Here is a 13,724-nt window from a genome sequence, read left to right on the forward strand (position 1 = left end):
CTACGCCACCATGTTCAGCACAGTGCCTCATTCATTAAATCGGGGGTCAAACTCATGCAAGTGTTTTCACATTCACATTGCTTCACTGTAACACTAGAGACACATTGTTTTTCTTGCATCAACAGATTCCAGGTTCATTGTTGATATGTATCTTTGTAAACTAAAGGTCCTTGCACACCAACTGTGGCACGAACAAATGGCACAAAATAGTGAAAAGTTCTGAGGCAAAATGAGACGTGCCTCTCCATGCAGATCGTTCGAACGTTCGCAGCACGGAAGTCACAGCAAAAATTTTCAGAAGCTACTCTGTAATTTTGCTTCGTATGCCAGCTGTCATTGTATAACAGTAGGTTAGAAAAAAATAACGTGGAATATTTGTATGAAAAAATGCAGGGCTGGTGGGCAAGAAGCATCACAGCAAAGCATTAACATTATAGCATTCATTGGACCGGTTTCTGTTCAATGTCACCTCGGTTCTTTATTAAACCCCCAGAGGTTTCCATGCTCTGAATCTGACTGCTGACAGTGAAGACTGGAAAAAGTGCCAGCAGAAAATATAACATGAATTCCATTCCGCTCGCAGGAGTGAGCTCTTATCGAACATCTAACATGGAGTACATTTAGGCTGTGTCCCATTTCTCACCCTAACACTCGTGTTTGACAGTTTTTTTTTTTTAGCACTTAAAATTTTATTTGCTTCGTGAAACTGTTTAAGTAACTGTAGTTTTCATTACAGATGTGTGGGAATCAAGCACTTTAATCAAAAAAGATTGAACAATATGGAAAAATTAATACACTTATGAAACTTAAATGTAATTTTCAGTCAATTGCTCGTATTCAAAGCTCCAGCAGGTGACATGGAGAGCCCGGAATGTCCCTCAGAGACGAATGTGAAAATTCAGGTTTTTTCAATCTCTACCTGGCAAGTCAAACTCTAGCAGTAGGTTAATGTAAAGTCAAAGCTGCCAATGACTACGAGGTGTTTAGAGAAACGAAACCAAACAGGAACAACACGTTTGAAATGTCATGTTGAGAACTATTTATTTCCGCACAAAAAAACAGGTAGTCTTTTTTTTTTTTAAATTCACAACATTTAAGATCAATTCATACAATGGAGTGTTACACACAGAACTAACTGAAACATCCTGTAAACACAAACATACAAACGACTCTCGACCTAAAGTCGACACACATAAGCAACAGACAAGCAGAAAATCCTGTTTCCATAACATATCCTCAGTGGAGTGTTGCTAAGTACTTACCATAAGGACTGTTTAAAATAGTTCAAATCCAGTTTCCTGCTTAGTCACAAGGCTGATTTTGTATCTGAAAACCAACTTACAAAAAGATCAATTGAACTTGACACTGGAAACATCACCCCCAAGAACAGCAGTTAACATAATGCCACTGCTGGTTTCACACACAGACACCAGCAGGTGTGTTCCACAAATCAGATTAGCTGCTACTCATAAGTCTATTCATTCTAGTATTCTAACAACTTATCAACATAGACGCGGTGACATATTGACGTTATCATGACACTTCTTATCATAGTTGTGTCGTATTGCTGCCCGACACAAATGAATAGTGCTAAAGTGTTAACGCAAATAATTAGAACATCAATTTGTCATGTCAACCGAAGAGTGATTGGAGTTAATACTGACATTTTGCCTTCAGAGGAAGAACATTTTTAAGAAAATAACTGTTGACTCTGAGTTATTATTTGTCTTGGACCGTGCAGCTGATCCAACCTGTAAAACATGGCAAAATTACCATCATGGAAGGCTGCAATCTCAGCAATGACTTCAGACAATTTGAAAAGATAGAAAAATGTGTCCACTGTTCTTGTATTTTCATAAACAAAAAAAAGAATGAGATGAGTCAACAGTTTCTAAAACATTTTGGTCTATAAATTGATTCCATCATGTCTTTTTTGATTCCAATTGCTTATTTGTACTATGCTTTGACATGCGAGTGGAAAAGTTGGGGGTGTTCTTTTGACCGATATATATATATATAAACATTTGGTATTAAAGACACAGTGACAGTATCATAAATCAATAATTTCATAAATCAATATTTGCATTAGGCTTTAGATGACAGGTATTAAGAAATCTGGATGTAACAGTGACAATTTAATAAAATGATGATAAAATGGAGATAACCAGCTACTGTATATTTCAGTACACACTTCAATTATTTAACTGAGCGTTTGTTGAGATTTTAACATTGTATTATGTTTGGAACAACACACTCCATGTTGGCTAATGGCTAATGTATGCTAATGTTGCTAGCAACGGTAATTCAACTGACACATTTTCCAATGGCAGTTTTGGATGTCATCAGCTAAACTGTTTTATTGAGTTGATGTCAACACGTCAGCTAACTACAAATCATGCAGTGATAAACTGGACAAAATGGAGGGAAACAAGAGCCACTTTCACACAGCTTTGGGACGTTCACACACTGGGCACATTCATGAGTCAATTTGCTGCTTTGTCTCCCTAAATATCAGATCCACTCAAAACCAAGTGCCACTGAAAGAATCCTTTCAGCCAAACCAGAGATAAGTTGCTTAATTTATCTAAACAGATCAGATGGAATCCGGCTAAGACGCCGAGGCCATGGATCCAGGCGAGAACCTAGGAGCACGTGGAGCAGTCACAAGTTATAGTCCGGGCGCGGCTAACCTGGATTCTGGGAAGTGACAAGAAAGCTGGTGTGACATTCACATCAGAGACCATCGCGCTCACAGCATCCCACCTCTTTCTTCACATTGGCCGCCGCCGGTGCCGGAGGGGAGACCTGCGGACTAACACGAGAGGGAGGCATGAGAAAGAAAGCTTGACTTGCTCTCTAGCGGCTGCGCTGCGGTGGATGTCGCATGTTCATCTCACGCTGTTTAAACAAGGCTACTTCAGATCAGGTCCAAGACCACCCAGATGAGCCTGGACACAGTGTTTCTCAACCAGGGCTGCTGAAGGCTTTTGTGTCCACCAACTGAACTTTCATCATGAATATCTTAATCCACAGACTTCTGATGGAATCAAGCAGCAACACCAACACAAGGGAAACCTGCTACACGCCAGCCGACACCAGACTTACTAACATCAAGCTTCTCTTTCAACCGATCAAGCTCATTTCTGCACATCCACCTCAGAGTCTCCCTCATACTTCACCAAGCTGTCAACCTATTCTGGACGCCCCCACAAAACTTAATTCCTAACTGGGCTCTGTAATCCCAAAACATTCTTCTCAAAGGGCCGGTCCAATGTCTGGCCCACTTCTCTCACATTTCCCAACATCTGAACCGACTTACCTGTTATTTCCAAACATAGAGGGCTCACGTTTTCTGAATGTCCTCAATGACTGGACACAATGTAAACCAAGCTAATCCAGGGCTGGGCGATTCAATTCCTGAAGAGGCCTCACTACAGACAGTGACCATTGTGAGGGGCCGTCGAGCCATAGGATTGTAAAATAAGAGACATGCTATAGCATTATAAAACTAGGAAAAAAATATTATAAAACGTGTCATACATATATATACATATATAGTGCTATACATATATATACATACATATTATAAAAATATTAGAAAAAATTTAACAAAAAATGTTATACATATACATATATACATATATGTATATACAGTACATGTATAATATATAACACATATATAGTGTTATACATTATATATAGATAATATATACATACTATAGCAATATAAAACTAGGAGAAAAAAATATAATAAAAAATGTTATTCATATGTATACATACACATACTTTATATACATACATATATACATATACTGTTACACATTATATATACATGCTATATACATACTATTTCATAATAAAACTGGAAAAAAAATACAATAAAAAGTGTTATTACACATGATGCTCTTAAATATGTAGGTGGATTGTTTCATTTTATATAAAGAAGAAGAAAAGAAAACATAAAATCCCTTTTTCACCAGGTTGTTTTTCACTTTATTATGAGGGGTGATAAAAAATATCATTAGATTCTTTTCAGGAGTAATATTTAATATTTAACAAACGGATAAATGGGTAAAATGAATTAATATGGGTATTCAAATAGAAATGGCTGGAAGAAGTACAATTTCTGCTGTACTGGATGAGGGCCACAAGAATGCAGGTGAAAGGCCGCATTTTGCCCACATCTGCTCTACTTAATAACTAACTGTTCCATTCATCAGTTAACCCAACTTCTTAGTGTATAGTCTTCACCAAATCCAAGTTGAATTTAAACACCAACCAACTTTTTTCCAAAATACATTCTCCAGCTGCGGCTGTCCCGACTGCATCATCTTCCTCCCATCACCTGAACATCCTTCCAAAGGTCAAAGCTGCTTCCAAAGGTCTGAATAATGTCAACAACCTTCTTGTCAATAGAAGTTGCCTGGTTTGCGTCTTCTGCTGAAGGATTTTCATCCTTTTTCCAGCCTCCTTCTGATGTTGAACTCCAACACTCAAAGTCTCCATGTGTCTGGAGCCCTGTCAAACGTATCAGCTCGCTCCTGATGGAGAGCAAGTGTGTCTGTCTTGTCATATTGTTGGGCTGTTAAAGGTTTACATACCTCGCTCTTGAAGCATTCTCGAAAAACCTGGTCTTGGAGGCAACACTGGGGACGGACAAAACAAGTGTTCAGGTGGACATTTCAGAAATGTAAATCCAAAACAACAGGAAGATCTTCCACTTGTGTTCTTTGTGACTTCACAGAAGTATTGTCTGTGAGGGAGAGGAAATTGTGGAGCGCAAACTACTTCCAAATGACATGAGCATTTTTTATTTCGGGTAGCACAACAGAAAGGTCATGAGGAGTTTTTTTTTTATGTTCTACTCTCCTGGGTTTGTGGGGGGGAGTCCTTTGCGCACTCTGGTTTCCTCCCACCATCCACAAACATACTGAGGTGAATTGGTGTAGCTTGTGCCTCTCGCCCTGAGTAGCTGGGATCCTCCCGAGAAACCAATAGGGAATAAGCGGTAGAAAATGAATAGATATTGTTTTCTCGCGGTCTGAGCCCTGCGTCTTATAATACAGCGCGGCTAATATATGGATTTTTACAGGCTCCAATCAGATTAAATCAGAGGCAATGAAATCAGAGGCTTTTTATTTACCCTTAAAAGCACTCAAAATGCACTGTTTTCGCCCCCATGTCCACAGCTCTGTCAACAGAGTTGATCTCCTGGAGGTCGTAAACTGTACTAGCTGTATCATTTGTTATTGACAGCAGCAACTTCAATGACACTGTGGTGAAAAATGCATGCGTTCAACACCACTTCAAGACACTATTGCAAGATATAGGGACTCGATACATTTTTCACGGACTGGAAATGATCTTATTTCATCGCACATTGTGTTCCTATGAAGTCACCCACAATGGCGGGTGTGTGGTGCTAACCAGTGCTCACCAGTTCACACATCACATCAGTCAATATTCAAACACAACAATAGATAAAATAATGACAATTTTTAGCAGCAAACAAAATTTACATATAGATCATTTAAGAGTGTTGACCAATGTTCCCTCTGAACTGTGTGCATGCACAATTGCTGAAACGGTCTTGGTGCACAAAATATTTATGCTGCACACCAAAACCGCATATTGAATTTTCCATCACTGTTTTGGTGCAGCGGTGACGACCGCGCATACAATACAGGGTATTTCTAACACTCAAGATCTGCGTCCGCTGAGTGGCACCGCTACATACACAATGGACAGGACAGCAACTACAATACATTTGATGTCCTGGCTGACTGACTTTTAAAGAGCTGATTTCTCTTAAAGTCGCGCGTGGTTGGTCAAAACACTGAGCCAATTGGGAGAGCTGTGGAGTGCCACTCAGGGAGAAACGAGTGAAAGAGGATCGTAGCAGCCCAGGTTTCAGAATGACACGCTAGTCAGGTGAAGAAATCAACAGTGTAGTATGTGAAAGAAGCGTACTCCTCATTCGTTTTTGCCTGATCCACACAGGCTCACCGTTCCATGAGCAGCCCTCACAGAGTACCGTGGTTACACAATAGATGGACTCTTGAGTCTTAAATATTGTAAAAGACAATGATGAGTTGGTTTACTTGTTGTATTCTTAGATTCTAGATTTTTATTTTGAATATATGACGTTATTATTCAGTTTATGTAAGTTCAAATATGTGATAATGTATACAATTCAAAGACAATTGAAATGCTTTTTTTTCTACTTTTTTATTTTTAAATTATAAACGCTATTATACTATTACTATTGCACTATATATTATTACAGAAGTCACCACAGCCAACATCGACCGATCGCTCACAGTGGTCGAAGGGAATGCTCAGAGTGAAAGTTAGAGGGAACATTGGCGTTGACTGTTCCTAGCAGATCATTTGAAACTGTGTCAAGCTACTTCCGCTAAAACTGCTGGCTGCAAACTTCCATTGAACTCAATGACCTGCTTCTTGCGTGCGGCACAAGCCGTCAGACCAGTGGCAGCCAGACCTTTGCATCTGTAATGAGCACTTACTAGGACGTTGATGAGCCGTCGCTGCTGGACGGATTTGGACTCTTTTGTGCGGCTTGGTATCTGGACGGGGGCTCAGGGGGCCTTACTGGGGGCCGGCAAATGGCTGGCTTCTCTATGTGCCTAGGCTTGTCTCCTGGAACACAAGAGAGTCTTCTGAATGATGCTCAGAAGAATCAGGCACATTATATTTAGCACATTAAACATGTCATTTCGATGCTTATAAACAGTTCAGGGCTAACACCGTCACAGGTGACATTTGATACATTTCTGAGTGATGAAGAAAGAAGTGGTAACGTTAGACACCAGTATCACTGACAAGGTCACATCAGGGGAAGAACAAAATATGCAACGCAGCTGCAAACACCTGTTTTATCTTTTACAACCCTTGCATTTACTACAAATGTATCATGGTCTGGTTTCAGCACCAGACACGCAGACGGAGCACATAAGAGACCCTGATCTTGGTTGTGACGGATTGTTGCCACGGAGGAACAGGATCGACTGCTTAGCCTGGGAGGCAGCAATTACAAATGCACATGCTGAAACTTCCCGTAATTCCATAAATAATCTCTGCGTCGATTCTTCTGATGCCTTTCATCAGACTTCAGTTATATTTGTGAGTTCATCTCATGTGCACCCAGGACTTTTCATGCATTTTTATAGCACTAACAACACAGATGAGGATACAGTTTTGGTTGCAAAGTACGGACTTGGAAAGAGGTCATAATGTTATGCCTGCTTGCTGTATGAACTGTGACTAGTTCCAAGTGTGAAAGCAAAATGACTGTAGTAAAGTAAATGTTTGCATTTCCAGGAAGATTAAACTCAATCATCGTCGTTTCAGTTGAGTACACAGCGAGGATTCGTCAGTTGCTCTTCCAGCCATCTCATCCTACCTTCTCTGGTTGGCGGGGCTACTTTAGGAGGAACCCGTCTGGCCTGGAACGACGGCACTCTGCTCACGTAGACTCCAGACTCCCCATTGGCCAATGAAGACTCAGCTTTTTGTTTGCTGCTGTCGGCCAGTCTGCTGGGCGTCCTGGGCAGCAGAGCTTGTCTGGGAGGAGGATCCCTAGGGACCGGCGGAGGGGAGGTGACCGCTCCTCGCCGCTGCAGTGGAACTGGACTGATGGGAGCTTCGCCCTCCACGGGAGAGCTGTCCATTAGCTCACCTGTGACACAAAAGAGAAAATAGTTTTAAAGGGATGGAATAAACAATAATTCCAGGGATTGTTTAACAGCGTTTGGAGAGAACACTGGTTGTTCACGAGTGTCATGTGTACATTGTCCCAGCAAATGCATTTACAAAAATAAGGACATTGTCATGAAACAGTGTCCTTATTTTCAGAGCTCAGTTGGTGGCGCTCTTGCTATAAAAATGATGTGAGGTTTCATTGAAATGGTTGTTCAAAGCTAACAATCATGCAGCAAAGAGTGCCATCTAGTGGCCTTTTCAAACGAGGAAACACTGTTTCATGAAACGACTACGGCAATTTCCAGGCTAAGGGCTCAGTTGCTTCTTCCACTGACTCAAATTGTGAAAGAGCTTTGTTTTCTCACACTGATGAGTCCAGACCAGGTGGCTAGGTCCTCCCATCATTGGTGAAAACTTTTTGTGGCGACTATTTTTGAGCTGTCTACTTTGTCAATGATTGAATTCCAGCTCTTCAAGAGCACCTATGGAAGAATACGTACAGAGACCTGCTGGGGCTGAGAATGCAAAACGCTACATGTATTTTTAGTTAGCTAGTGAACCAAACCACTAAAGGTCCTCAGTAGTCAGTGTGACAAATAGTGTTTTGATGCAACCAATTGATTTGACTGATGAATCACAGACACGAATCTGCCCAGATGATAATGAAAACAGATTTCGAAATGGAAAGCCATTTTTCAAACTGCACGAAGCCGCCAGGAGGTCGGGGGGCTTGATTTCATAGAAAAGCTCTGGAGCCACTCAGACGGTCACTCAAGACCTATCAACAGGAGGTGAAAAGACCTGAAGAATCTGCTTCCTTCTGAAAACCCTGCCTTCCATCCATCTAGACTGGCTTGACCAGGAGCTTGGCCTTTACGGTGGGTGAGATGTTGCTCTCTGACCATTCTGAAGGACAGGCCAAATTCCTGACTCAAAAGCTGGCTGCATCCTTTGATAAACATCTGGGCCTTTTTCATTTATTCTTTTTTTTTTGTGTAGTTCTGACCAACGTTTCTTTGGCTCGACCCGCTTTGGCGTAAACGCGATCCTCTGGCTAGCACGGTCATTGCTACTCTCTCAGCTCGGACAGATAACTCTACAAGGGAAGCTTTCTTTCCCCAGAGTCATTTAAATAGATCCTCATGAACAATTTTGCTTGTAAGAGACTGGAGTCATGCGCCATAACACGCCAGGCATGAGCCACAATTCAAATATTAGTCACACATACTGGGGCTGTGTGAAATGAATTAGACAGCGCTGGATATTTGGTGGCATCACCAGTAAAGCACAGAGAGTTAAATGTCAAACAAGGAGGCGATGCAGGTGCTGCGTACGTCTTCCCCACAGAGACAGAGAGGAGGGCGACACACCCACTTAACAAGCAGTATGAATGTGAGACTAAATGACATGATTGGAGCAGCAGCGGGAGGCTATTCACCGACTCAGCTTAAGACTGAGTCAATCAGCGCTAATGCACAACTAATGGAATAATGCAGTGATAATAAACATCTAAATGAATTTATTCGAACAAATCAATATCTCTTCATGACACAAATTAAACTTTGAGCAAAAGCTAATGCGGCTGCTTTGTATTCTAAACGTGGAAGGCCATGTGCAGACAGGATGTGAGGATGACGCCAGCCGGGCCGACAATTACTCTCAGTGTGCCGAAAGTTGTCGTGACTAAGCGGTTGAATAGCACGAGGTGGCCGCTTGGAGATGGTGATGGGCTGCCGCTTCCTTGGGGTGATGCGCGGAGGAGGCAGCGGAGGGGCGGCGCTGTCCTCTGGCACGTTACTGAAGATCTGTAACCACAACACAAGCAGGAGTCAACACTTGCTGTCGGACAGTGGCATGAAATAGCCAGCAGATTCACACACAGAGTCACTATATTGCGTATATCAGAGGTTCTTAACCTTTTTGATCTCAGGGCCCAACTTTCCCCCAACAAATGGGACCAGGTCCCATTCAATAGAACTGTTTCAACAGGTGCTTCTCATGAACAGTTTCTTTTTACTGTTGAGGGGGGCACCATCACTTTCTTTATCATTTTTTCTTTTCAAAAACCAACTCCATGGTTGGTAACAATCACAGATTTACAGCTGTCAAGTCAATTCAGTGACACCACTGCCACCATTCATGTCTAATGTATTAGAACTGAGCGTCTTGGCCTTCACAGCCCAAAGGTGAAAAACCAAAAAAATTCTAGTGGCCCTCTAGGAGGCGCTAGCAGCCCAACCATGGGCCCCGGCCCTATGGTTAAGAATCAGTGACGTATATTTCAATGAGAGGCAAAAACTTATGCTCCAAAGATGGAAGAAGTGTCTTTACTGGACGGCTGAGATGTTGGACAAATGCAAATGCTTTAGAAATGTCATGCAGGCTGCGGTCAGACCCGTGTACCGAGCTGACCAAGAGCATGTGGAGGAAAGCCTCTAATAAGTCTTCTAGAATCCCACAGTAGAGCAGCCAGGGACTTCATATGAGTCATAAAGTTGTGGAGAGGTCAGCATCTGAAATTTCATACTTTCAATTGAAGCAGTGGTCACAACATAAATGAACTTTGAGAGTGAGAGCCTGGTTGATTATGACTGGCTTCAGCTCACATTTATGGATAGTTACATTCAAGTGACGAACTGTTATCTGTTCCTGGCACAATACTTGTTTGGCATTCGCGGTATTCAATTGAAATATATACTTTATGTTTCTGTTCTCCTCTGTCTGCCTGATTTCCAACCAACAGATGATTACACTTTGGTGATGTTCAGAAACACCAGATCCACTAATCTTTTGATGGATTTGTTTCCAGGTAGAGCAGTCGCATGAACTCCCAACCATTGTCTTGGTCGTGCCGACTGGCACGATTACGGTAGCCCAAACCCCAAATTAACCGGCTTTTTTGGGAGACATTTCACAAATTCAAAAAAATCGACATATGTTATGGATAAATATGATGCTAAACTGGCAAATCAAAACATATCGACCAGATCTGCTTCATCATTTAAGCTCAACAAGGGTGGTTTATTGATTGCATGCAATAAAGTAAGAGATCTTTTCACATCAAATGCAAACCTTTTTGTAGTCCTCGATTAGAATCTCCACAACAATATTTTGGAACTTGATGTCCAACATGGCTGCCACAGTTTCCTCCCGAGCTCTCATCAGTGTCGGTCCAAACACCACGGCCATGTTGGACGGAATCATTCGATTTTCTTCACTGTGGCTGCAAACACTGTTGACAACACCAACACTCACCAAAGTTGTACGGCATATTTTGAGAAGAGCACGAGAGGGAAAAAAAAAAACCCACGTGACCAAGTGTTTAATGATCATCTCCAGCATCTCACAGTTCTTCTCAGGAAGTTTGTGGGTGAGTGAGTGGATTTCTGATGACCGGAAGTCCAAGTTATCCGACTCTGAGATGGAAAGAAGACAAACCAGAAAAGGTAAAAATCTTGCTTACTTTTTTGTTCTTGGTGAACATTTATTTGGTCAAAACTCAGCTGGTCTAGCTGATAATTGTTGATAATGATTATTTTTTTAACTTTGGAAAAACAAAATAAAAAATAAAAATAAGAAGTCCATTTTGTAAAACACAGAACTCGAAAATAGAGTGGACAAAATCAATGGCACGATTGAAATCATTTCATTTCAAGCATTCAAGTGTGTAACACAAATTGACATTTGCAATCGGTTGAAACGGGGAAGATTTTGGACTCAACCTTTGGTGGTGCATGGAGAAAAGACAGAAAAGAAGAGCACTCTGTGGCTTAGGCAGCCAGAATTATGGAAAAGTATCCACTATCTAAAGTCCATTTCCAGAGATCGTAATGTTCCAGTGTCCACTGTCATCAAGAAGCCAACAGCCCAGAGCACTGTAACTAAACCCCCTGGACGGGGACGGAGGAGCAAAACTGACAGCCAAGGTTAGTAACACCTTTGTACAAAGGTACTAATGTGTTAGCTTTCACTATCTGTCACCATCTGAATAAAGAGGTTACAGTGCAAGACCTAGCAGGGCACCACTTCTGACAGTCAGATTGGAGTTTGCCCAAAATAATGGGACACAGGTATGCGGGGGAAAATCATGTGGACAGATAAGACAAGAGGTTTTCAGGAAAAACCCATCAAAAAATGAGGCCGTCAAAGAAAAGAACATGGCTCCTTCAGTCAGAACTGGTGAGAAGACAAAGATGTTTTGGCATTGCATTGCTTCTTCTGATGCATTAGTGCAATGTAAAGTACTGACACCGTATCATTGAATGCAGATGTGAGTCTTCCAGTGCAGAAACAACACCCTACACATCTGAACGAATAGAACATTCCAAAACTCATTTATGGTTCCGATTGATTTCATTTCATTTCCAGAAGATGTGCAGCCAAATGTTAGGTTAAAGGTCCCAATTACTTCGTCCATGTCATGTTTCAAGTTATGCGTGAAAGGAAACCAAAGCAATGAAAATATGACAATGTAACACCTGTGTCTCTGCAACACTTTCAAGACGCCATGACTCGCTCTTCAACAAATCAACAAAGGCACAAATGGAGACTTCCAAAACCATAACTTGTTCAAAACCCACCAGTTTCAGAACTTTGACTAACCTGAGAAACCGGTGACTCACACACCGCAGCATCTTAGCCACAGAGCGGTGAGTAGTCCAGAGGTCATCTGCTACATACCACAGACGGAATATTGGCTAGTCCGAGACACACTTGACGACTAAATGACACGGCCGCAGGAAATCCAGGTCACAATTACCAAGAATTCAAGACACAACTAATGAACCAAAGACACAACAGTGACTAAGACTCAATACAGTAGAGTCAAAGTCACAACTGGAAATACAATCAACAGGCACCAGTGGCTAATGAAAGATCCACATCTGACTAGCTCAACCAACATGTGAGTACTTTATGACGCAGCAGTGAACAATCTTGGTCCATCCTTCTCTCATTAGCGGAAGGAGAAAGGCTCCATCCTGAAAACCACACTATTTCCATGCGTAATAGCGACGCTGCAGCCACTTACCCCGGACACACCTGCAAATAATCCAGCTCTTACATAAAGCTTACACGCTTCACTTGCAGGACAGATCTCTTAATCCTTAGTCACACAGAGGACATTTGGGATTCGGATCGGAGGGAAATAATTCTTGCGTGAACTCGGAATAGGAGGGGCACATTTAGTTTTCTAAGGATGTTCTTCCAATACATGGACAGGCTCAGTACTCATAAGTGTTTACAGTCATTTGAATCATCAAAAGAGCACTCTCCTAATGTGACTTACTTGCAGCGCGCATTAGCTCTGGGTGGATGATGTAGGTCATGAGGGGCTCAGACAGACTCCTGTGTGCAGAAACAGGAGACTTGTATTAGGCCAAATCCCAAGGACACATTTACTGACATCGGAGCAGTGAGTAAATAGAGTATCTAATCACATGTTAATCAACATGTTAAATGGAGCCAAAAAATAAAAATAAAACATTGGCAGACCTTAAATAAAACTTCAGTGCGCTTGTGATGGTTTTAACGTCCCAGTCGTTGCTGTTAAGATCCGCATCTCCAGGATTTGTAGGATCTGTAATGGAGCAGAGCTAGTTTTCCAAGGAGCAAGGTAATTGAAAAAAAAACTTCAAAAGAAAAGAACAACTATAAATCTAATGAAACTCAGTGATTCAACTGAGCACATCTGGAGGCAAACAGTTCATTCAGGATAAACAAAAACATTCAGCTTCATTTCATCTAATAAATGGCTTAAAGAAATTCACAAGAAAATCTTGTTTGAATACTTATATAATTATATACATAAATATATATGTACTTATATACTATATTCTCTCTCTCTCTGTGTATGTATACTGTATATGTGTGTGTGTGTGTGTGTGTGTGTGTGTGTGTGTGTGTGTGTGTGTGTGTGTGTGTGTGTGTGTGTGTGTGTGTGTGTGTGTGTGTGTGTGTGTGTACAGTGGCTTGAAAAAGTATTCATACCCCTTGAACTTTCC

The 13,724-nt window shown here is 41.5% G+C and overlaps 1 protein-coding gene across 3 annotated transcripts in view; it reads right to left on the reverse strand.

Annotated features, from left to right (window-relative positions):
- Positions 1 to 433: 433 nt before the first annotated feature.
- The window catches only part of LOC128748637 (oligophrenin-1-like), a 40,287-nt gene continuing 26,996 nt past the window's right edge, over positions 434 to 13,724 (reverse strand). The window contains exons 15-24 of one of the 3 annotated variants that reach the window (XM_053847585.1): positions 13,216 to 13,300; positions 13,010 to 13,068; positions 11,033 to 11,138; positions 10,795 to 10,954; positions 9,380 to 9,527; positions 7,424 to 7,699; positions 6,528 to 6,660; positions 4,602 to 4,646; positions 2,764 to 2,812; positions 435 to 2,697 (exon numbers count right to left, since the gene is read on the reverse strand). In XM_053847585.1, coding sequence (XP_053703560.1) covers positions 2,686 to 2,697; positions 2,764 to 2,812; positions 4,602 to 4,646; positions 6,528 to 6,660; positions 7,424 to 7,699; positions 9,380 to 9,527; positions 10,795 to 10,954; positions 11,033 to 11,138; positions 13,010 to 13,068; positions 13,216 to 13,300 — 1,073 coding nt within the window. In that variant the 3' untranslated portion in view covers positions 435 to 2,685. Of the gene's footprint in view, positions 2,813 to 3,722; positions 4,542 to 4,601; positions 4,647 to 6,527; positions 6,661 to 7,423; positions 7,700 to 9,379; positions 9,528 to 10,794; positions 10,955 to 11,032; positions 11,139 to 13,009; positions 13,069 to 13,215; positions 13,301 to 13,724 lie in introns of those variants that run through there. The other 2 variants (XM_053847584.1, XM_053847583.1) reach the window with 2 other exon arrangements.

This window comes from Synchiropus splendidus, chromosome 17 (genome assembly GCF_027744825.2).
Source record: "Synchiropus splendidus isolate RoL2022-P1 chromosome 17, RoL_Sspl_1.0, whole genome shotgun sequence".
NCBI classification, from domain to species: Eukaryota; Metazoa; Chordata; class Actinopteri; order Syngnathiformes; family Callionymidae; genus Synchiropus; species Synchiropus splendidus.